The sequence below is a fragment of the Phyllopteryx taeniolatus genome, chromosome 20, assembly GCF_024500385.1.
Source record: "Phyllopteryx taeniolatus isolate TA_2022b chromosome 20, UOR_Ptae_1.2, whole genome shotgun sequence".
Lineage (NCBI taxonomy): Eukaryota > Metazoa > Chordata > Actinopteri > Syngnathiformes > Syngnathidae > Phyllopteryx > Phyllopteryx taeniolatus.
In genome coordinates, this window is record NC_084521.1 from 5727845 (window position 1) to 5749468 (window position 21624).

At 41.4% G+C, this 21624-nt stretch overlaps 2 protein-coding genes across 3 annotated transcripts in view; one reads left to right on the forward strand and one right to left on the reverse strand.

The window, feature by feature from the left end:
• Positions 1 to 3284, forward strand: part of qtrt2 (queuine tRNA-ribosyltransferase accessory subunit 2) — a 39290-nt gene extending 36006 nt beyond the window's left edge. The window contains exon 11 of the mRNA XM_061758787.1: positions 3155 to 3284. The gene's annotated coding sequence lies outside the window, so the exon portion shown is untranslated. The remainder of the gene's footprint in view (positions 1 to 3154) is intronic.
• On the reverse strand, positions 1188 to 20755 carry drd3 (dopamine receptor D3). Of its 2 annotated transcripts, none has more exons than XM_061758786.1 (8): positions 20055 to 20755; positions 17260 to 17580; positions 11550 to 11662; positions 10474 to 10610; positions 7759 to 7952; positions 6105 to 6170; positions 4421 to 4784; positions 1188 to 3347 (listed from the first exon to the last, which is right to left on the reverse strand). In XM_061758786.1, the coding sequence occupies exons 2-8, from the start codon at positions 17542 to 17544 to the stop codon at positions 3151 to 3153; spliced, it is 1356 nt and encodes a 451-aa protein (XP_061614770.1). In that variant the 5' UTR covers positions 17545 to 17580; positions 20055 to 20755; the 3' UTR covers positions 1188 to 3150. The 2 variants fall into 2 exon arrangements, with proteins under 2 accessions (XP_061614770.1, XP_061614769.1); XM_061758785.1 differs by having other exon boundaries at positions 1189 to 3347; positions 4421 to 4787; positions 20055 to 20753.
• Positions 20756 to 21624: the final 869 nt, after the last annotated feature.

Consider the following 21624-nt stretch of genomic DNA (forward strand, 5'->3'; position numbering starts at 1 on the left):
GAGTCATAATAGTCAACCGTTCCCTGCATGCTCCAGAATCCAAAATAGCACGGTCCGTTAACCTTGTATCCTCTGTGAATGAGGAACTAGCCTGCTTGCTAACATACCAATAAAATACAGAATACTATGATTTTTTTTGGGAAGGAATATATTTTCTCTTTTTGCTTTTTGAGTCAAAATGGAATGAATCCATCTCTGCCCCAGAATCCAAAATGGTATGGTCCGCTGTGAACCAGGAAGTTAGCATGCTAGCTAACAAACCAACAAAACTACAGAAACCGCTGACTTTTTGGGAGGATGATTTTATTTTCTCTTTTTTCCATTTGAGTAATAATGGAACTGTTTCCCCCTTGCTCCCAAATCAAAAATGGTACAGTCCTTTCACCTTATATCCTCTGTGAGGCACAAAGTTTTATACACTTGTAGTGTACTGACTAAAATGTGTTGAACTGTATTTGTTTGAATTGCTGTTGTGAAAACTAGTTAAAAGTTAGTTTGGTTCTTTGTGTGGATGGATACTGGGGTGTCCTGCGTTTCGAGGGGTCTGTGAACATTTCAGAGTTTTTTTGTTTTTAATGATTGATTGAAGGGGTGGTGCGTCCAATGGGATTGGGGGAAGGAGGTGGGTCGTGGGGAGGTGAGAGCGGGAGATGCGGCGGGAGAAGAAGAGGGTTTTTTTGGGGGGGGTCTGCACCTGGTTTTTCGACGCGAACGGATTTACTGTTTCAACGCGAACGGATTTTTGACTGTTTTCAACGCGAACGGATTTACTCTTTCAACGCCACGGGTCCTGCCTGCTCAACGCCACTGGGCTGCCGCTTCGACGCTACGGGATCCAGTCGCTGTGCCTACTGAAGCGTTTTGAGGGCGCGTTCCTACGGCAATCGTTTTGGGTTTCTTTTCCCCAGTAAACTGAGGGTTCAACGGTTTTGTGAGTACTGCCAGTGAGGGCTACATGTGGGGGCTCGTCCGGGATTGTTATTGTTCACTAGTGTATTTGTGAGCAAAGAGGAAAAAAAACAAAAAACCCTGAAATGTTCACAGACCCCTCGGAACGCAGGACACCCCAGTATCCATCCACACAAAGAACCAAACAAACTTTTAACTAGTTTTCACAACAGCAATTCCAACAAATACAGTTCAACACATTTTAGTCAGTACACTACACACTTACAGTGGGTACGGAAAGTATTCAGACCCCCTTAAATCTTTCACTCTTTGTTATATTGCAGCCATTTGCGAAAATCATTTAAGTTCATTTTTTTCCTCATTAATTTACACACAGCACTCCATATTGACAGGAAAAAACGGAATTGTTGAAATCTTTGCAGATTTATTAAAAAAGAAAACCTGAAATATCACACAGCCGTAAGTATTCAGACCCTTTGCTGTGACACTCATATTTAAATCGGGTGCTGTCCATTTCTTCTGATCATCCTTGAGATGGTTCTACACCTTCATTGGAGTCCAGCTGTGTTTGATTATACTGATTGGACTTGATTAGGAAAGCCACACATCTGGCTATATAAGACCTTACAAGGTTACCAAAAAAATTCTGCTGCACTTAAGCTTCCTAAGAGCAGCGTGGCCTCCATAATCCTGAAATGGAAGACGTTTGGGACGACCAGAACACATCCTAGAGCTGGCCGTACGGCCAAACTGAGCAATCAGGGGAGAAGAGCCTTGGTGAGAGAGGTAAAGAAGAACCCAAAGATCACTGTGGCTGAGCGCCAGAGATGCAGTCGGGAGATGGAAGAAAGTTCTAGAAAGTCAACCATCACTGCAGCCCTCCACCAGTCGGGGCTTTATGGCAGAGTGGCCCGACGGAAGCCTCTCCTCAGTGCAAGTCACATGAAAGCCTGCATGGAGTTTGCTAAAAAAAAAACGCCTGAAGGACTCAAAGATGGTGAGAAATAAGATTCTCTGGTCTGATGAGACCAAGATAGAAATTGTTGGTCTTAATTCTAAGTGGCATGTGTGGAGAAAAGCAGGCACTGCTCATCACCTGTCCAATACAGTCTCAACAGTGAAGCATGGTGGTGGCAGCATCATGCCGTGGGAGTGTTTTTCAGCTGCAGGGACAGGACAACCGGTTGCAATCGAAGAAAAGATGAATCCGGCCAAGTACGGGGATATCCTGGATAAAAACCTTCTCCAGAGTGTTCAGAACCTCAGACTGGGCCGAAGGTTCACTTTCCAACAAGACAATGACCTTAAGCACACAGCTAAAATAACGAAGGAGTGGCTTCAGAACATCTCCGTGACTTTTCTTGAATGGCCCAGCCAGAGCCCTGACTTAAACCCACTTGAGCGTCTCTGGAGAGACTTGAAAATGACTGTCCACCAACGTTCACCATCCAACCTAAGAGAACTGGAGAGGATCTGCAAGGAGGAATGGCAGATGATCCCCAAATCCAGGTCTGAAAAACTTGTCGCATCATTCCCAAAAAGACTCATCACTGTATTGGCTCAAAATAAATCTGCACAAATTTCAACAATTTCGTTTTCTTCTGTCAATATGGGGTGCGATGTGTACATTAATGAGGAAAAAAATTAACTTAAATGATTTTAGCAAATTGCTGCAATATATCAAAGAGTGAACAATTTAAGGGGGTCTGAATACTTTCCGTACCCACAGTATGTGACAGTTCAAACCTGGTGGTGGTCTGCACCATGCTATTTTTTTTTTCCACTTATTTTGGAATGTTTTATTTTTTTCCATCCTTTTCTCCCGTTAGTTCTTGCCACAGCATTATTAGCGTGTGAATAACATCACAGCATCTGTGTGGAATGATGGCTGTCTTTATTTACAACACACAATATAAACTGTTCTGTAGTTGATTTTTGCAGATGGCTGCATGGCTAGCGGGGCTATGTCACGGGGACCAATAAACGGAATAAACGGTACGCCGTAAAAACTGTCTTCCAAGTTTTATATTCCAATTATTTGGCATGTTTGTATGCGCTGTAGGACGCGAGTGTGTGTATGACACGAGTTAGTCCACACAGTGCAAAAAGGGAAAAAAAGGGGTCCACGAAAACTCTCTTCCAGAAAGAAAAAGTACAAAAACAATCCGACTTTTGTCCGTGTTGAGCAAGAAAAAATGAATTTTATCTTATTTTTTTAAAGTTCTCTTTTCCATTTCTTTCTCAGCAGCTGAGAATCTTAATGAAGGCCCGGCGGAACTCCACGTTGAAGGTGGTGTATATGACGGGGTTGAGGGCGCTGTTGACGTAGCCCAGCCAGGTGAAGGCGCTGTAGATGCCCGGTGGGACCGCACACGTCCCGCAGTGCGTGTTCAGAATGTGCGTGACGAAGAAGGGCAGCCAGCAGATGAGGAACACCCCTGAAAAGGTAAACAACATGGAGAAAAATCACGTCATATTTCTAAAATTATTGAAATATTTAACATATTTTTAGCACATGCTGTAAGTCAAAATAGAGGCTATTATTTTCAGAATGACGTTGAGAATATATGAGGAAATTGATAATATGAGATATAACACGGTAAATTTTATTAAAACAGTTATAGTAGGAGAAAAAAGGCAAAATTCTACCAAGATAAAATGTGAATAATATTAATGTATTTCATAATATTACAAGGAAAGGGAGTCCTCATTTTGCAAGGATAGTTGTAATAATATGAAAATAAAGAAGTCATTTTATGATAAAAATCCAAATTACAAAGAAAATAACAGTCATGTTACAAGAAAAGCCCCCCCCCCGCCCCCCAAAAAAGTAAAATTTTACAACAATTAAGTCATGATAACATTTCCCAAATTTTTGGCCTTAAAGCAAAAAAATGGCTCTGAGCTCTGAAAATTCAAATCAGGTCACTCGACCTGACGACCGCGATATTATATCATCATCATTAATGTCAAAATCACAGTTCTGAGGAGCGGGGTTCAATCCCCCGCCCCGCCTGTGTGGAGTTTGCATGTTCTCCCCGTGCCTGCGTGGGTTTTCTCCAGGCACTCCGGTTTCCTCCCACAACCCAAAAACATGCATGGTAGGTTAATTGACAACTCTAAATTGCCCCTAGGTGTGAATGTGAATGTGAGTTCGAATGGTTGTTTGTTTGTATGTGCCCTGCGATTGGCTGGCAACCAGTTCAAGGTGTACCCCGCCTCCTGCCCGATGACAGCTGGGATAGGCTCCAACACGCCCGCGACCCTAGTGAGGAGAAGCGGCTCAGAAAATGGATGGATATATATATATATATATATATATATATAAAAAAATAAAAAATATTTTTATTGTTTTTAATTCCTTTTTTTAATCTCTATTGTCATTAACATAGTCATCATATAAAAACACCTGAGGTAACGTATAACACTAATAGTGTGTAACTTTTTGCACAATATCCTACTAAATTGTTGGTGCAGCGATATGTTAGGCGCCCTTGAGGCATCTCCTTACCGAGCACGATGGCCAGCATCTGGGTGGCTTTCTTCTCGCGGGCGTGCATGCTCCTGAATCTCGAATTGTTGGTGTTCAGCGGCCGCAGCGTGGCGTGCGTGCGTCCGTTGGAAAGGTTCTTCACCTCGCAGCTCACGCCCACCGCCACCTGCCGCCCGCTCTCCGCCGCCCTCGGCGCCGCGTCGTCTCGCTCCTGCTCCGCGTCCAGCTCGGTGCGGCCGCAGGAGGCGTGGGTGATGCTACAGTAATTTTGCGAGTCCACCGGGGGCAGCGCCGAGTTCTCCACGGGTCCCGTTTTGGGCCTTTTGCGCCACAGACATCCCGACAGCAGGTCGGACTTGGACGGACCCGAGGGCTCCGCGCACTGCTGCCGGGATCAAACCAACATCGTAAACGTGGAGAAGTTGCATGCTAATTTTAAACAATCTCGTTTTCTTAAGGGTACAATTGTAACATGATGATTCTTGTCATGTGTGCGCACAGTAATGACCCGCAGTTCACCTTCACCATGACTTACTGCCAAAAGTGAAAATTAGGGGGAAAAGTCAGAATTTTATGAAAGTCCACATTTTAAGCCAATAGTCATATTTTTACCAGAAACAGAATATTATGATATCAAGTCGTAAATTACAAGCAAAAAAATATTAGTATTATTCGTAACATTAAAGGGAAAAACGCATTCCAAAGAAAATAAAGAAGTACAATGATGAGAGAAATATCACATTTAAAAATATTTTTACCCAAAACAAATCGTCGTAATTTAAAGAAAAAAGATAGATTTTGTGAAATGAAGTGGTATTATTATAAGAAAAAAAGTCCTAATCTTTCTCCATAAAAAGTCGCTATATTAAAAGTAAATATCTAAATTTTAAGAAAATAAAACTCCTCATAAGTTGTAATGTAAAGAACTAAAAGTAGTAAAATTACAGGAAAAAAGTCAAAGAAAATAAAGATATATACTGTAAGTAATTATCTGGAAAAAGTAATATTTTTAAGTGAATAAAGTAATCTTTCTTCCCAGAAATAAAACATGCTAATATTATAGATAGAATATATATTGTGAAATAAAGCCGTAATATTACGAGATAAAAATATATTTTGAGGAAAAGTCCGAATTCATCCATCCATCCATCCATCCATTTTCAACACCGCTTATCCTGGTTAGGGTCGCGGGACGCTGGAGCCTATCCCAGCTGACTTGGGGCGAAAGGCGGACTACACCCTGTACTGGTCGCCAGTCAGTCGCAGGGCACATATAGACACGGACAACCATCCGCACTCACATTCACATTCACACCGTCACTGAGTGGGAACTGAACCCACGCTGCCTGCACCAAAGTCAGGCGAGTGTAACACGACACCATCAGTGACTAAGTCTGAATTCTTTACCTAAAATTTATCAGCTAAAAGTTGCGATACAAAGGAAAATAAGATTTTAATACTGCGGGGATAAAAAATTATATAATGAGGAACAGTAATATTTTTTTTTACCAGAAATAAGTCATTATATTAAAATATGTCAAAGTACTAGTATGGGAATGAAGTCCGACTATTATGCGAAAGTCATAAAGTCCTCATTTTAAATGAATACTGTCACAATTGTATCCCCCCCAAAATGTTAATATAAAGAAAATTGAAGTTTAAATGTACTTTTCACAACATTTGACACTTGACTAGTACTCACCACTTTAATGTTTATTGGTGACAGGTCGTGGTTGCTCTTGGCCGTGCCGTCCTGAAGACATGTCTCCTGTCGGATGTGAGAGGGAAGTGGATTATTAAATCATCAGGATGCTAATCTGGCAGCCATGCTTTTCAGGTACACTGAACCGCAATTGAAAGAGATACAGTCAACCCCAAAATGATTCCTACCCAGATTTGCCGCACCCCCTCTCCCTTGTCAAAACAAAGCCTTTTGGATGACTTTTAGAACTGTTTTTACCAAAGCACGCCCCCCTTTCAACATCTCGCCAAACTTGGTGCACCTTCTAGTCCCTGTGCTTTGAGTCAGAGATTTTGTTTAGATTTTTTTGTAATTGAATTGTTTGAGTTATTCGATTAATCATTTCAGTCCTAATTTAGAGCAATCTTTCCCAAACCTTTTAAGCCACGTATCCACTTTAACATTCCACACACATTCGCTACCATACATACCCTTAGAGGGAAAAAAAAAGCTTTTTAAAAATAGCCAGTACGCATCACAACCTTCACGAGAATTACGGATGTAACTGGGACATATTGTCTAATTTGACTCTTTATTGATCATTTACCTGGACCGTTCAGTCTAATAGACAATGATGTTCTATTTAAGCCGTGTTAAACATTAAGCATTATTGACCTTGCCATGTTTTTTTTTGTTTATTTATTTTTTTTTTTTTACTTTTAAACCATGCAATTTCCTCCAAATTACTTTTTTTTCCCCCCCTCTGAGGCCAAATAACTGCTTTCCCATGGGAATAATAGCGTATTGCAGGATCGCTTGTCGCCGTCAGCGTGATTACACATTTAGTTTCGCGTCACCGAAGGTCACAAACTGTGTGCGCGTGTGTATGTGCTTGTGCACGTGTGTCTGTGTGTGTACTGAATGTGAAAGGCATCAATTTAAAGGGGAATTCGATGCATAATACAATTGCAATGCATGCGGCACAATGCTTAATACCACAAATATGACAATTTCATCCCCATGTCAACCTTAATACAAATTCTTCTCTTACATTATCGCTTGGTCGGTTTTTATTTATTTATTTATTTTCCCTCCAAAATTTGAATTAAAAACAAGCTTCAGATACACTGCCGGTCGAGTGAAGCGTAAAATAAAAATTGAGCCGTTAAAGTACTGTAATGGGCAAGGAGAGCCACAGGCACTTTTAGCTGTTTATTGAATAGGGCAAACAGTCTAACATACAAATACAAAATGACGCCCAGTTTGAACATTAGAACTGCGCATAAATATAGGGGGAAGAAAATGACTTCAATAATTATTCAATTGAAATGTACCGTATATAAAAGTTAGATAAACATGTATCTAAATAAATGTTTCAAACAAACATTTATTTTAAGATTAAATGCAAATGTGCTGTTAGGTTTAACTTTCAAGTTAAATACGACGGAATTATACATAGGCAGTTAGTCTTTCACATACCACTAGGGGGAACCCGTGTACCACTAGTGGATCCTGTACCACACTTTGAGAATCACCGTGCGAGGGGAAAAATTGACCTTTGAGGTTACACACAAAAAAAATAAAAATGTCACGACTTAAACGCAGCCGTGACTTCAAAAAGGTTGAGCGACATTTAGCCGGAGTAGGGAAGGAAATGTAAAGAAAAAGCTCTGACCGCAGAGGGCGGTGTGGAGCCGGGCTGCACGTTCCCGCTGGCCTGGCTGAAGGTGATCCTCTTCCTTCTCATGCGCAGGAAGACGTAAATGCGGATGTAGACCAGCAGTGTGACCATGAAGGGCAGGTAGAAGGACACCACCGACGAGTACACCACAAAGTCGGGGTTGGAGATGGAGCACACCATGGGGTTGTCTGGAGAAAACAAAATCATGCACACGATTGAGACAATCAGAACTTGAGTGGGCTAATTCCATTTTCGTCATTTTGCAGGAGAGCAATTTGAAGTTTTATGGCTCCCACTAAATGTTGAGTACAAACATCTCAAATCTATCAATATATTGTGATGGATGAGTAAGTACAATTCTAAGACATGACACAAAGACTCGAAGACGACACGAAAAAAGAGTTTCACAACTGACCAAATAAGCTGAAGCATAGAATATATGCTGGTATTTGTTATATTGTCTGTCTACATCTCTTACTACACGGTTTGTGTTCAAATATCTCTCGTTGAAGGGTTTTAACTATTGATGCTATTCGTTAGCCAGTCTGTGGCATTTTGCTTTGTGTGTTAGCATTAAGCGAGCAGAAATTACAAAGGCAAAGTTGTGTGGTTTGTTTTGCATACACAACGTGTAATTTGTTTTACGTTCAGTTTGACAGTTAACTTCATCTGGTAGTGGAAATGAACGGCTCGAAGCCTTCTAAAGAATTGTTCACTGCCAAACTGCTGCTCGTTGTGAAGTGAGTTAAGTTTAGTTTGCTGTCACCAGCTAGATGGGGTTGCACTAGTTGACGCATGGACTTTGCCACACCGCAATGACCTTGATTTTGACCAATAGCAGTATACGTCTACAAAAATATACCCTGTTTTGTACTTGCGCACTTTACTAAAAAAAAAATAAATAAAATAAAAAAGACAAAAATTGAGTTAGCCCACTTTAGTTCTGACTCGCTCAATTAGGCTTGGCATCCGCAAGGTGCCCCGCTTGGTATTCACGCCGCGTACTCAACTGTAAAATCCAGCTCACAGCTTATTACCGCAGGTGCGATTGCCTCCATTTTAAATTCCACCTTCGACATCATACTAGCAAGCGTACGGATCGCACACCACCTCGTTCGTCAGCTCTCCTGTTAAATACGTGCCGTGTATGTGGCAAAATCAATGGAAACGATTGCCTCCTCCGCGGATCAATAACACACACACAAGGAGGATGATGATGATGATGATGATGATGATGCTGGCAACGATGGTCCAAACGACAATTATCTGAGCTGTCTTGCACGCCATCGAACGGTAACAACCGGTGACACGCTTCAAGTGAGCTCTGGCCGACGTTGCTACGCTTGCATGTGCTGAACGCTTGAAAGCATCCATCCAGTAGAACGTGCAAACACCAAAAAGGCTCATACAGTGGTTACTTTGCACCTTTACAAGTACGTCTTCAAAATGTTGCTAAAAAAACAAACGTGGCGGTTGTTGGTGTCAGTATTTTGCGTTGACTTTAGTATGGGAATTTGCATATTCACTCGAAATTGCTTGTCTTTCTTGCAATATTCTCCTAACATGACTTCTTTAGAAGAAATTCTCTAAACAGTATTACGACTTTTTCTGCCTCAGATGAAATTTTTTTTGTTAAAATATTATAAATTACAATTTGAATGAATTTGAAGCTTTGAATATTCCCCCCCCCCCCCCTTAATTAATAAAACTGCATTTTATGTTTTAGGTTGGCTTTGTCTGATATTAACATTTGTTTGATGATCCTGAACATTCATCTTGACCTTGAACTATGCAAAGAAAAATAAGAATTCGAGAAGGGGGCAAATACTTTTTCAGGGCACTGTACAACTAAGAAGACTATTTGTATTAACATACAATTTTACAAAAATTGTATGTAATTGTATGTTAACATACAAAAAATTGAATGTTAACATACAATAGAAAAGTAGAAAAGTATTTTTACTAGAATGGATTTGAAAAAATGATGAGAAGAAAAGTCTTAGACTTTGATGAGAAAGTTGTGATTTTACGGGAAAAAGTTGCAATATTACAATAGTAGGAGTTGTGCTTTTACGTTAATTCATTTGCAAAAATGATGAGAAAAAAAGTTGGACTTGTACAAGAAAGTCATGATTTTACAAGAAAAGGGAAATGTTACAAGAACACAAGATTTGTGTAACAATAATTATAATTTTGCGAGAATCAAATTGTACTATTGTACATTTGCAAAAATGAATTTGCAAAAACAAACCAAAAAGGTTGCAATTTTATGAGAAAATCATGCTTTTCACACGAAAAAGTCAATATTACAAAAGTTGTAGTTTTGTTTTTCCAAGAAATTTGCCAACTACAAGAAAGTCAGAATTTTACAAAATTGCAAACGGAGTTGTACTTTTAATGAGAGTGCATCTGCAAAAAGAAAGATAATAATTTAGGAGAGACGGTAATGATTTTAAGTAAATAGTCATCCTATTCTAAGAGTGATTGTGTATTTTTTAAAATGTTTTTATCCGCAAGTCATTTTACAAGACATAGCGGCTCTTAGTCACGTGAGGGAAGTTTTACATTCACTCATTAAAATTACATGTTTTTTATGTACAGCGGAACCTCTGTTTATGAATGACCCTTTTTCCAAATATTCCATAACAAATCATATCCATGCAGTGGCCATGTTGTTGTTGTCGTCGTAGTGGAGGAGGAGGAGCTGACCTGTGGTGTTGAAGCCGAACAGCAAGGGGCAGGACACGGCAAAGGCCAGCACCCAAACGGTGGCGATCATTACGAACACTCTCTTGCGAGAGCGGTGCGTGGTGTTGTACAACACGGGCATCACCACTGCTGTGTACCTGCGTGCGCGCTCACACACACACACACACACACACACACACACACACACAGAGACACACAGTTTCAGGAGAGTTTCAAAAGCGGTGAGAAAAAAAAAGAAAAGTTTTTTACCAAGAAAGTCATAATTTTATGTAAAAAGGTTGTCATTTTATGAGAAAAAGTCGTCATTTTACAAGTGAAAAAATAACAATGAGAAAAAACTAGGAAAAAAAACTTTTTTTGACAAAAAAACGTATCATTTCTTTTGTGACAAAACATTATTTTACCAGTAAAAGTTGTAATTGTACAGGAAAATAGTTATTTCATGACAAAAAAAGTAGTAATTTTACAAGAAAAAAAGGGTCAATTTTAAAAGACAGCAGTCCACTGTAATCCCCAGTTATTCAATAATATATATATTTTTAAAGCAATTATAATACAGTAGGTGTCAATAATTTGTGGATTTTCGCTATTTGCGCGGGGCCCAGTCCCTATCTCCTGTGAACAGCGCGGGTCCACTGTAAATGCGATGCTTGTACCACGCCCTCTGGGGGGCGCACAGTGATTCTCAGAGAGTCGCCGTATTAGAACATTCCCGAAAATAATTCACCCACAAGAAAACACCGCTGTGAGAAATACGAAGGCCGACTGTGGCGTGGCAAACTATTCAGAAACAATTTGCCCCGTTGATCAATAAACTTTTTGATCTAGTAACTAAAAGGGGCGTAATAGACAGGAAGTGTGCGTAATGAGCTTGTGAAATGTTTGTCTGCAAGAGGCGGCAATTAACGGCTGACCCGGAGCCAACATGGACGCCATGTTATGTTGTTTGGAGCCAGCTCACTGCCATGATTATTTATCCTCATCGGACTAATTACTTGGGCTCCACTGTGGGACCAAATGGAGGGCACACACTCACACACACACACACACACACACGCACACAGACACACACTCACCTGTCGATGCTGATGGCGCACAGGTTGAGAATGCTGGCGGTGCACATCATCACATCCAGCGTGACAAAGACGTTACAGTAGAGGCGGCTGAAAAGCCAGGCACCGCCGACCACCTGCGTGGGACACGTCAAAGATTAGGCTGCACATTTGTCACGGTCACGTGTCCGCATAACACGCCGAGCTAGTGCTTATTTACATGTTACGTAGTATAACATGTATAAACAAGGCTATTTATTACCTTAAAAGTGAGCATAGTTCATGACAAAATGACAGGACTGATTAAGGCACAGGTGTCAAACTGGTGGCCCGGGGGCCAGATCCGGCCCGCCACATCATTTTATGTGGCCTGCGAAAGCAAATCAAAATTGCTCATTGTGTTCTGGTGTAATACCGTTGAGATATTTGCAAGCATTTTTTTTTTGTTACCAATCCCCCTTTGAAAATAAATGTAATAGTGGAAAAATCATGTTTTTATAGGCATCTGATTTAAAAACTGACTATTCATCAATGTATTGTGTGTACTGTATGTAATTACAGGATATGAGGGAATCTTTCATTTATATGGGTTCCCAGTTGTAGCAGCCCTCAGAGGGAAGTCATAACTATGATGTGGCTTAGTTATGGCTTAGTTATAAAAAATCTGACTTAATTTGCATAACATTGCTCCTTCTTCTTTATGAAAAATTTATCACATGATTTTTTTAAAAATATTGTGATTTTAAAAATTTGACTTTATCAGCATAACGTTTGAGAATATTATGATTTATTTAAAAAAATAATCTGACGATTGTTTTCTCTGAAGTCCAACTTTTTCTTGAAAAAATACTTCATTGCTCTATCGTTACCATTTTTTTTCTTGAAAACGCAGTATATCTTTATTTGGATACATTTAAAAAAAAAATCATTTTGAAAGATTATGATTTCAAAAAAATTCCCGTAACTTTTAAAAAATCCAACGTTATTTGCATAACATTCTCACAATGCTGACGTTTTCATTTCCATAAAATCATCAAAATACATTAGAGCGTATCATTGCAATCCTCGAGACACCACCCCCACGATACACCCTGGTGACTGCAGTTGTCACCCACTGGTGAGGCTGTCACCAATGGATCTTGTGAATTAGCATTTAGCATTTTGAGCCATGCAACAATGAAGCTCAGGACATGAAAGCTTACAATCGTGGCAACATAAGGCTTGGTGAATAACTGTCTCTGCTATTATTAATGGATTCCTTAGATCCAGCGGGAGTATATACAGTATAGTATATGGGTGTGCCCACACACACATACATGCATCTACGCACACACACGCGCGCACACAGAAGCGACATGGTGGAAAACGCACCCACAAACATAATCCCCGCTTGTGTTTGCCTCCTGATGTTATCGCCGTAATGACCACCCTACTCTCGCCCGTCACCTACTGCTCTTTAATGTCGTGTCTTAAAGGGCCAGTCCAACCATATTTTTCCCCCACCAACAAGTGACAAACACGACCTTCATGAGCTGTTGAGGTTGTATCCTATCAAACAGTATATATTCTCAGGCCGGATATGGCCTTAAAATAGAATCTTTCCGTTTCAAGGCATCATGATGCCTTGAAATACGAGCGACCTGACTTACAAGTTTTTCAAGATCTGAGCCGTCGTTGGCTCACTTTTTTTGCTTTGACTTGCAAGCAAAGGTTTGCGCTATGAGCGCTGCATGGTGGCAATGAACTCAACTCACGTCACAACAAGCAGCAGTTTGGCAGATAGTGAACAATTCTTCAAAAGAGAATTGCCTTAATGGTAACACACAACGGGAAACGTCATAGACAGACTAACGAATGTCATCAGTGTTGCGGCGTAATAACCCTTTAAGCAATTGATATTTGAACAAAATCGGTGGAGCAGCACGTAGACCGATAATACAGCAATACTCAGGCATATGTTCTTTATCCTCTCTGAAGAAAAATGAATATTACTGCGGCTTAAATAGGAGTTTTGAGCGTATGTCTATAATATACTGCTCCCAGATGGCCAAGGCATGCACAACAGAAGGATATGCACAATTTCCAGTGAATTGAAGCACAAAAAAAAAATAATGTGGAAAAACTGTTAAATTCTTTACATTCTATGTAATTGTCATTACTGTATGTTTTTACAAAGTACAATATTGTAGAGTTCTATTTTTTAACATTGAACAACATTAATATTTTAAAATGTTCAACAATTTTTATAACCTAAATTGACTGGTCAAACTGCATGGCACGCAAACGTTTCCAACCTGGGGATAAGTCGCTGCTTTTGCAACTTGTAAATGTAGTTACATTTTTTTGCGGCATTGACCCTGTGATTGCTTTCTGCAAACAGTTTGAAAATCATTTTGCTCATGTTGTCAGTTTCTTAGCGGAAATTAAACTCGCTCGTTACTTTTCTGAAAAATGGTCGCTTTAGAGGTTAGAAAAGTTGCGAAATATAGCAACTTAATGGCTGAGTTGGCAACACTGACATCTTTTGTAAACTAGCTCCGCTTTGTTTGTAGCCTTGTCGTTTGCGAAAGCAGTACAGATCACAGAAATTCAAATTAATTGATCAAATCAATTAATCGCTCAGGCCTAATACAATACATTCTGTGCTGGAATCAACCACCCACCCACCACCACCCTTCCATCCATTCATAAACACACACAACACACACACACACGGATACAAATATTGATCATTGTGAGCACAGTGTGGGAAAACCATGGCCCCGCACACACATACACGCACGCACCGCCTTCCTCATGTCGAGCTCTCGCTGTGCAAAATGACTCAGTGGGAGCGCCGATTGTTGGGCCGCAAGGGGGGAGGGGCGGGGGCATCAATTAGGGAGGGGAAGCCGGTGGGAAGCACTGGGCTCGAACGTTTCGTGCCTGCGCGATGTGACGCCGATGATTAGGGATGAATAAAATGACACGATGAGGCAGCATCAGAACTAAAATATTTCCAGATTCCATTTTTTCGCCCTAAATGGGACATTCCTAATTCTAATAAATAATAATTAATATTAATATGTTCTGGGTTCAAAATCTCAGCACTTGCCCTCCTGTGTGGCGTTTGTGTGCCCTCCCTTCTCCGGGTACTCTTGCTTCCTCCCACATTCCAAAACATGCATGATCATAACATGACATTTTTCTTGAAAGTGTTTGGTTTAGCAATTAATCAAGTAATTAATCAAGACAATTGAAAATCAATGGAAACATTTCTTTTCAGGTGTGAATGGCGTTTTGGGACATAGTCAGTGGTAAAAACAGAAATCAGAAGTGGACATTTCGTGCTTGCGGCAGGAGGACTTTTACTGTGTCACAGTGGAGTTTTTAAGCTGCCGCTGTGGTTTCTTAGTATGATAATTGATATTTATTGAGAATCAGAGTCGAACAGAACAACGTTTCGAGAGGGGAGTGAGAGACGAAGACATAAACGACGGATCATTTCAAACAACTTGTGCAAAGTGAACGCTCGGTCGTAGATCAGCTGCGCCGTCCACGCCGACGCGTGATGACGAGTGGCTGGCGAGGGACGCGTTGGAGCAGACCATCCACAGGTTCATCCAGTTCTGCACATTATCTCTTGCAGGGCCCATTCGCCATGCCCTTTAAATTGCCTCCAAATGAGTGAAGAGTTGACGTCTTAAAGAATCATTCCTCTCTTTTGATTACAAAATGAGGAAGTGCACTCCTGCAGAAAATAGAGCACCTGCATAAAGTCTGCCATCTTTCCTTTGGCGTGGTTCGGTTTATTTGCTCTCTTGCGCCTGCCGCCCAGTCATCTGCACTCTGGGGTGGCCGAAGCATTCTGCTGACACAGTGCAAACTTTAAAGGTGGCCAGGCGTCTGCTTATTCGACTTACTTAGAACCACCTGAATTTTAGACCTCGAATGGGAAAAGGGGGATCTTATCGATTCCCGTCTGTCGCCTCATATAAACTCAAGACTTCCTGGATGCATTATAATAGAACAGTGATGGTTCGGGGAGCGGCACGATAAATAACGCTACAGTCTACCACAGTGTACTCCTTCGGTTCTCGTATTTTACAGACACGTCGTGCCGCCCTGTGCGGCCACACGTTGCACATGCCAGAAACTGCTATTGCAATGGAAGCTTTTTGCACAAACTGAAATGATCTGGGTTCAAATGCGTGTTTCTCATTTGTTTTAATTGTCATATATGTAAATTCTTTATTTTTAACAATGCTATCTCGTTTTCGAGGAGGTTGCTACGTGGTTTTTGTCGGGTAGGAACCTCATATGTCCAAATTTGGTCTATTTTATTTGTTTTTCCACAAATTGGTACTAGTCTTTTATTTCCTTAAATTATTAACCAATCTAAAGTGTTGAAAATAGCTTGAGAACAAATTAAAGCTCTGTTTAATAACGAAAAAAAATATGCAGGTTTTTTTTTTTTATTTCCTGAAAAAATTATGGTTTACCCAGTGTACAGAATAGTTACAAATAAACAGGACCATAGAGAATACAAACAAAACAAGTAAACAATACAAAGCAACATAAGTACAACAGCAAAACAAGAACAGTAACAAAAAAATTGACAAATCAATCAAACAGTATATAATGTAAAGTAATAGTGATCATGCTAATGTCACTGGTTCAGTAGCAAACAGGCAAAATTATAGGCAAAGACAGTTGTACAGTATGTCCAAGATAAAGAGAGAGATGTAAAAACAATAAAACACTTGATGAATGACAAAAGCGCAGATCAAAGGTACATTGGAGGTTTCCCCTGAAGTCGTACAATTCAGAATTAATGAAAGAAATTGGAGGAATTTTGCACAAAAAAAAAAAAGGTAGCACTGTCAGGCTCACGCTAATCTGTCCATCCAATAAAACTCAATGCAGCTCGGCTTACCTCTTAGCTTTGACATGATAGCAGCGACGTTGCACCCGTGGGTGATGTGGTTGTTTATGCATGGTTGTGAATCATTTGTCCCAACATGTAGAGTTGACTATCAGCAGACAAATGGATGCCAGTGACAGGAAAAAAAGAAAAGAAAAGAAAAGAAAAGCACAATGGAGGACAGCAATTTGTGCCTGCGTCACTCAGCTCGTTAGCGGAGTAGGTGAAGTCATTAGTTCCTCATATTTAAAACTCTCTCGTGCGCTTATGGATATTATATTTGGACAGCCAAGATCTATGCTGCAATTCCTCGTCGTTACAGTCACTTCCCGCCTCTATCATCCATAAAATGAAATACTCAAACTTTAGACTATATACATTTTCTACTGCTTTTTTGTTTGCACCTCGCTTCTATTTTATGGCTTAACAAATTAAAACGATACGATCGCAAATGTTGTTTGTTTGGGGAAATGTTAATGGTGCTGAACTTATTATATAAAAAGAATGTAACAGATAGGCCAGCTTGACGGCGCTGCGTGAGCTTGATAAAAGTTGTTCCACCTTCCACCAGTATTGGGTGAACAAACGAAATAAAATTAAACAAATATGAAGCTGTAAATTGCTGGAGCGCACTCTGGCCGCTCCGACTGGGGAAACAGAGCGTCTGGCAGGACGACCCTGAAAGATGTTCAACCGAGTCGCTCAAGCAAGGCGGTCGTTCGTAAATTCAAAGAAAGGGAGCGAGTCAGTCATTGCGGACAAAGTATCAACGCTGCAGGTATGACTCATCAAATCTAATCCAATCCAGGCAAAAAGACGATAACGTCTTACCTCCAGGTAGACGGCCCAGGGCATGACCAGCGAGGCCACCAACAGGTCTGCCACGGCCAGGCTGACCACCAGGTAGTTGGTGGTGGTCTGCAGGGAGCGCTCCCTCAGCACGGCCAGGCACACCAGCACATTGCCGAACACGATGGCCAGGATGAGGAGGGAGTAGAGCACGGCGTAGTAGTTGCGCTCGGCGTCACCGTCGTACGGCCCCGACGCCTCGCCGCTGCCGTTGCGCTCGTCCGACACGTTCCACCACGGCCGCTCCGCTCCGCTAAGCATCGTCATGTCCCGCCGACATGGGGGGTGACACGTTTGTCAGGCCTGTACAGGCAACTGTGTTTGTCAGTGTCGTCATGTAAACATGCAAGAGCATACGTGCATAGAATGTATGCATTATATTATACATATATTTTATACATGGTTTCCCAAAAGTCACTATCCTACAGGTATCAGTCGGACACACGTGACGCCATCAGCATTTCACAGCCTAGGCTTTGCAGTGTTTGTAAGGATATTATGCCCTTATTATTATGATGATTATTTATTATACCCTTGGCCTTGGCTTGCACCATTGACATTGGAACATCATTGCAAAATTGCTGCGTGGCAAGATGTTTTTCTGGCCCCGACTGAGGTTCAGCGCCAGTTTGGGAAGCATCATCGCCATTACACTGCTTCAAAGCGTAGTACAATTTACCCTTTCCATGTCAAGTTTCGACACTTTATATATTACTCAATAATTGTTAAAAATTATATACCCAGGTGGGGATTGACTAATAGTATCGATTTGTGAAAAAAATATGAAATTGACCAAATCTGGACATAGGAGGTTTCAGCCCGACACCAAGGATATGTGAGTCCATCCATACACACACACACACACACATTAGGTTGTCCATTCACAAAAAGAATCAATAATTACCTCTGTCACATCACACGTTGACACACGGTGAGTGTGAATTAGGACTCAAATGCAGCACACCGAAACACCAGAACAGTTGAAAATAATTTTAAAAACTGTTGAGAAGGTCAGGTTTTGAAGATCGGGAAGTTGGCCAAAGTGATCGCAATGTTACGTAATCCATAGATAGCAGGTCAGGAATGCTCAAATCTCATTGTTGTCTTAATCCACAGTGCAGAACGAGCAAAAGGGACATGAACAGGCAAACGTGATAAGGTGTAACTCTCACTGGGTCGTGTTGTAGCGTCTTGCTTGGATGACAGTCAAACACTCTGACATTGATTGCATCATCAATAAGGCCTTAAATAGGGAGGTGTAGCAGACTGTGCCTAGTAGAACGTGATTGGCTGACAGATTGACTGTCATACACGCGCACATAAATATATCTTCCCTCGTGTCTCTCGACAACACAGTACATACTGTATGTGCCAGCCATGTGACTGACACGTGATCCTTTCTGGGTTTAGGATGCCATAAATCAGATGGAATTAGCTCCAGCTTCCCACTGAGCTGCAGAAGAGATGGACAGATGGATGTGTCGAGAGATTCAAAAAAAACAAAACAAAAAAAAAGTAGGCGAGCAATAACAACACCTGTGAAGAGGTTTTAAAAAGCAACTAGTGACTTTTAATGAGAGGCCGGCATCAAGCCAGGGAAGGGGGAGCCGTTGATGTGTGTGTGGCTCTGGGCTCTGCTGCTGTTTGCACTCCATCCATCCTCACCTTTATTACCAAATAGACCCTCCCGCCGTCTGGCTGCATTGCGATGATGCTCACGACTTGAACAGACATCTCGCTCTTTGGCTGGGGCAACCAGCACTTGGCGGGCTTTCTGTAAGCCCACACTCGATCTTGTCTTAAGTAGTTGGGTGGGTGTTACTTTGTCAGCGAGTTTGTCAGAAAATGACGCTAAATCACGCAGACAGTGACAAAACCTAATGTAGGTAATGATCTACGGTGCTTCTTTGAGATACGAGTGACCCCACTTGAGAGTTTTTTTGAAGAGAGAAAAGAAAGCTTGAAGCTGTTGACTGCCACTCCCAGTTAATGTATACTGTCAAACTAAACATAAAACAAAGACAATTACACATTGTGTATTCAAAACAATCCTTAGCGTAATGCAAACAAACCATACAAAATGCCGCGGATAGGCTACCGAATTGCATCTCTATTGCAGTGTTATAACACTTCAAGCAGTGGACATTTCAACATAGCAGCAACACAGGTAGACGTACAATAGTCATATAATCTTTATCCTCTACGAAAAGTGACTAATATTACTGCAGCTTACTTAGTCACTTACAGTCGTCAAACTCTTCTTCATTTGTCTACTTGATTGTATCGTACTACCCCGCCTCCCCGGTGGCCAAGTTTTGCGCACCAGAAGGAGCCACAATGAATTAATCATGATGCACAAACTGTTGAATTCTATACATTCTATTTTATGATACTCATTTTTCTTTCCTGAAGTACAGTATTATCAAGTACACATAAACACACCTGTCAGTCCATTTACACACAATGTAGTCGTATCTATTAATTTGCATAAACACAATGTAAAACTGTCCGTCTATTTACACACAATATAGATTTGTCTATCAATTTGCATAAAGACTATGTTAAACACACACACACACACACACAAATGAATGAAATCTCTGCCCTGGATTCTTAATTAACGACGGGTGAAATCCAATTAAAGCCTGAGACGGCAGCACCGTATCAGGCTTTTCGCCATCACCCTGCCTGAAAATATTTTCATTCCAAGTCAAAATGATTAGACCCCTTCTCCAACTCAGATCATCGAAGCCCCTGTCATTTAAAAGAATTCTTACCTCTTAGTGTCTTAGTCTTTCCCACTGGAGAAATCACGTGACCCCATGGAGGGTCAGCAGCATCCGTGGCCAGGTCAAAGTTGTCCGTCCCTTGCATCGGTGTGTGTGCGGCCGTAGCGCGGCGGCTGCACGGTGCGCTCGGTGCCGTTGCGCACAGGCGAATGCGCAGCTGGAGGCTGTCGCGAATGGTTGTGGCAGACACACACACACAGGCTCACCCCCTCCCTCCCTCAAGATGACGGCCGCTCACATTGATTTCAAATGAATGAGTAGACGTCAAGTGTCTCCCTTTGCGCACTACACTATAAAGTAATGATGGCGAGCGGCATTTCGCTTACATGTAGCGTGTAACACAAGGTATTTCAGTTATGTGGTGACTGAACACTAGCGGGCACTATGTTAAAAGTTCATACACTTAGTAAGGAAGAAATAAGAAGTACATGTTATTATGACATGTACAAGTATGAGAGAGGAGCAAATTAAAGAGAAGTACATAAAGAACTAATGGGAAACAAACAAAAGATACTGTGATTGTGTATAAGGAAAATGTTATTGATAAAGTGATCGACTGTATCTATCAAGCTAAAAGAGGTGGTGCACACTCTTTGTCGGGATGTTGACGAGGGTGCGTGGCTTATGACGTTTGAAGAAGTCTGCTCTAAAAAGTATCCAAAGGGCTTCAATTGAGCTTTTTTAAGGGTGTGTGCAAGTGGGAGGGTGTGCGGCATCTCTGTCAGGATGTTGACGGGTGTGTGTGTCTTAAAACAATTGGAAAGGGTTGTTGTGAAAGTATCCAAAGGTTTTTGAGGGGTAATGTTGAAGAGGATGCGCGACTTTAAAAGCTTGGTAAAGTGTGCTCGAAAAGTATCCAGGTGGCTTTCGTTTTGCCTTTCTTTAGGTGTGAGCGGGAGAAAGTGGGTGCGCCATTTATGTTGCGATGTTGAAGGAGGTGTGCTCTTAGCTTAGAGATGTTAGAGAAAGGCTGTTCAATAAGTACCTAAAAGATTTGTTTTTATTTAGTTTTTTTTCCGGGTGTGTACAGGGGACGGGCTGTGCCAGCTCTTGGGTGTTGAAAGTGGTGCGCGGCTGAAACTGTTTGGGAAAGACTGCCCTTTCATTTAGTGTCTTGATGTACATATTGGAAATGAACAGCCAGCGGCAAGTCTGAATCCGGCAGCGTGGCATAGACGAATGGCCGCAGTCGGTCATTTTTCACCGGCGAGCCGTAAGTCCACGACGCGTTTTAACTCGCGTTCAAGTGTACACCGTGGAAATCTGAGTCATCCTTCTTGCTGCGGAAGAGCAGCTGAAAAGAATCCTCAGCAGCAATAACAAACGATCGCACGTTTGGAAAATGGGGGTGAAATGTAATCCATCTTAAACTGCACTTCGTACATCTGGCAGTCTTCACCTCGGCCAATCAATCTCAACCTACGTGATAGTGGAGGAAAACGAGAATTGTGTAATTTTCTCCACAAAATAGACTTGGTGACAAATGATGTGGACACCCCCCCCCCCCCACCTAAATAAACAGGTTTTGCAATTGTGGTCTATTAAATGTACAGAGGTC

Coding starts and splice junctions, on each gene's coding strand:
- drd3 (XM_061758785.1), bottom strand. CDS start 17,544: ATGACGATGCTTAGCGGAGCGGAGCGGCCGTGGTGGAACGTGTCGGAC. Junction 7,953..10,473: donor GTTCGGCTTCAACACCACAG/GTCAGCTCCTCC, acceptor TGTTTTCTCCAG/ACAACCCCATGGTGTGCTCC. Junction 3,348..4,420: donor GATGCTGGCCATCGTGCTCG/GTAAGGAGATGC, acceptor TTACCTTTTCAG/GGGTGTTCCTCATCTGCTGG.